The 3,326-nt window shown below is 37.5% G+C and overlaps 1 protein-coding gene across 1 annotated transcript; it reads right to left on the bottom strand.

The window, feature by feature from the left end:
• Nucleotides 1–721: 721 nt before the first annotated feature.
• Nucleotides 722–1,255, bottom strand: LOC145689622 (uncharacterized). The gene has a single exon (XM_081763809.1). The coding sequence runs from the start codon at nucleotides 1,253–1,255 to the stop codon at nucleotides 722–724; it is 534 nt and encodes a 177-aa protein (XP_081619935.1).
• Nucleotides 1,256–3,326: the final 2,071 nt, after the last annotated feature.

The raw sequence follows: 3,326 nt of genomic DNA, 5'->3' as shown, positions 1-3,326 counted from the left end.
CGAAGGGGAAGTTCATTCGCATGTAGTTGGCAGATAAACCATTCCAATGGTCTGTTAAGGAATTGTTCAAGTGTCCTAATGACTCCATTTCTTGTTCCAGTATTCACTGTTGTTCCATCACTGCCAATTGCTGATAGATTCTTTATATCTATACTGTTTTCCGAGCAGAATTTAAGAATACTCTCTGACACACTTTTTGCTGAGCCACTTGATGGTTTGACATGGTCCAAATAAATGGAATTTGGTTCTTGAATAAGAGGAATGTGTTCCTCAACGATGGTTCGACGGTGATTTTCCTGGCCAATTTTTGCTTGAGTTAATGTTGCATCTTTCCTTCCATCAAAGTAGAGTCTTATCAGCCTGTCTTCTTCCTCTCTTTGTTCTCGAAGTGTAGCTGGTGTTTTTTGAGGTGCTCTCCGTGCTTTACTTCCGTCAATTACTTGAGATGTGTCTTCCCTGGAAACTATTCCAAAATCTTGAAAAGTTGCAGGTGCAATTGCTGCAACACATCTATCAGACCCCATACTGATCTGAAACTCTTGCCAGTTTTGGAAGTTGTAATCTCATTTGGTTTTTCGAAGATTTTTCTTTTGATGTTGAAATGTCAGTTTCAAATGTCTCTCTGTCACCCTCAACCTCATCCTCAGATGACAACAGTTCGCCAGTATCGGCAACATAATCAGTGCTGACTGTTGGAACATCAGTAGATATTTTATACTTTTCAATCCTTGAAGCCTCTTTTCCTTTCTTCTGCTCTTAACTTCATTGTCTCAGTTTTATCCACGGAACCAATTACCATCTTCCTGGAAGATCTCTGATCATTAAGAAATGTGTGCTCCTTTGCTGGCACTTTATTTATTTTTTCACAGGTACATGAAGCAGAAGTAACACACTTGAAAGATGCAATGTCAAGAAGCGCACTTACATCAGTTTTAAAAGCTTCGACTTTTAGATAGTAATTTTCATTTCGTTTTGATTTTGGATACCTCACAAGTTTATGATAAGTCTCATAGTGTTTTGAGATAAGTTGCAAAACATGTTTTCTTGACAAAGTTGGAATTGAAGGTCGCTTCCAAATTTCTTCAATCTTTTCTGCCAGAATACTAGAGATGTCTGAAATCGATGGATCTTTCTTCGATGTTGCTTTAAATAGTTCTCGTAAATGTAAATAGTGCTTCAAAACTTCTAGCACACTTGGTAAAATGCTTTTCATTTCAGACGGACTTTCCAAAATTGGGCACTGAACTGCATTCATAGTTGACATTACAGCAAATAAATGTTCCTAACTCAACTGATCCCTGAAAATCGCAGCTTACCGCACTGTCTCAGTTCAAATCAATTGCTTCACTGGCTTTGGCATATACCACCTGGCTTTAGTCAATTTACCTGTAAATAAAGAAATCCGTATTAGTTATTGTTTTTAAATGCAACAGGCGTAGTATAATTAAACTTAATTTAAACATAATAGTAATCCATATTTTATATACATAGTATCAGCAAATTTTAACATATTTTTACAAAAACACCTTGTCTTGTTTAATTCTTTTCAGCCCATAACGCCATATGCACCAAGTAAATTAAGCCTCTTAAATTATGGGGTTTTTAGGTAAATTTTAGACTTTTAGTCAAGAAGCTACAGTGTCATCACTGTTTACCACTCACATGTGTCCATCATGTATCTGAGGGAGGAAATCGCGAAAAATGGTATTTTTTCATCTAAAAAGAATCCCTTTTTTCTAAGTTTGCCCCCTCTGGACCCCCTGTGTTGGCACAGTGATGTGAAAAATCGGAGAAATACTAGGGGTATAGAGAATATGCGTGCAAAATTTCACTGTTCTAGTTGCAAAAGTAAGGGCGGGAAAAATATTTACAAATGTGCTAAGAATATGCCCAGAATATTTCAGATGCATGCACAAAACAGAATCCCAGATAAGAATTTCCTGAGACACCCCTATTTGCGCTAGGGTCATGGTTCACATCTCATTCTCTTCAGAATAGAATAGCCTTTCTAACAGTTTCATGTCTCCATCATGTATCTGACGCGAAAAAATCGCAACAAAAGGGATTTTTTACAATAAAAAAAATCATTTTTCACCTTTTTGCGCCTCTGGACCTTTATGAGTTAACGCAAAGATCTGGCAAAAATCGAAGAAATACTATGGGTATAGAGAATGTGAGTACAAATTTTCGATCTTCTAGGTGCAAAAGTAAGCCCGCCAAAAATAATGAAAATAGGCTTAACAATTTGTTTTTAACTTATGACGTGATCACCCCCAAGTCTCGACGCAGAAAGCGAAAAACTGTACGAAACGTGTTCTACAATGCCTCTATGTTTGAAAAAAAAAAAAAACTAAGTAAAAACCTTTGTTCGTTTATTTTTAAGCCAAGAATGAACATACAGCGCCATTTGGAACGATATAATTTCAAAGGATTTAATGACGAAAGTTCAGTGGTTGGTAGCACCCTAAAATTATTCACGAAATTTCACCAAATTTTACAGAGGTATTTCATTGACAAGTAGTAAACTTTTTATGGGTCTGCCAAATTAAAATTTTCTCTTTCATATTTTCGCTCCACCCTATTGTACAAGACATTCTCGTGAGATGTCATCAACTACAGTAACAGGGTTGTGTCGCCGTCGTCTGCTGGGTGCCGAGTTATGTCGGCATTTGGAGAAACGAACGTGCTGACACAGCTACTAAGAACGCCGCCTTGGCTGAAGTTGCATTAGAACATTGCCTTCCATGCTCCGATCTAAGTAGCTACTTCTATACCTTGATGCGCTGTCATTGGCAAGCGAATCGGGACCAGGCAATTGGGAATAAACTTTACGTAGTTAAGCCGCTCCTAGGAACGTGGCATAGTTGTCGCGATGAAATGCTTCTTGCGCGTCTGCGTATCAGTCACTCTCGTCTGACGCATAGGTATTTGTTGCGTGGTGTGGACTGTTCCTATTGCAAGGTGTATTGTTCCCCTGAGTATTCAGCACATCCTTGTTGAATGTCCTGTATACTGAGATTTCACTGAACGTCACGAACTGCCCTCTGTATTTACCTCTGACTTGGAGAATCATAGTGATGATGTTAGCCGGGTACTTCTGTTCATTCGTGCTTCTTGGGTTGCTCACGTTCTCTGAGTTCTTTTAGTTTGTTTTTACTCTTTTATTGATGCTATATTTTTTTTTTATATTTTCTCTTACTTTTGTTGTTTTTTCTATATATGGTTATTGTTGTATATTATATTTCGTTTATTTATTCTTTTATCTTGTAGTTATTTTTCGTTTAGCAGCGCTTTTGTCCATTTAAATTACCTTTGGCTTGCAGTTT

Source organism: Thermobia domestica, chromosome 7, assembly GCF_964235325.1.
Source record: "Thermobia domestica chromosome 7, izTheDome1.hap1.1, whole genome shotgun sequence".
NCBI classification, from domain to species: Eukaryota; Metazoa; Arthropoda; class Insecta; order Zygentoma; family Lepismatidae; genus Thermobia; species Thermobia domestica.
The sequence above is the reverse complement of the archived record's forward strand: the minus strand, read 5'-3'. Positions and strand labels throughout refer to the sequence as shown.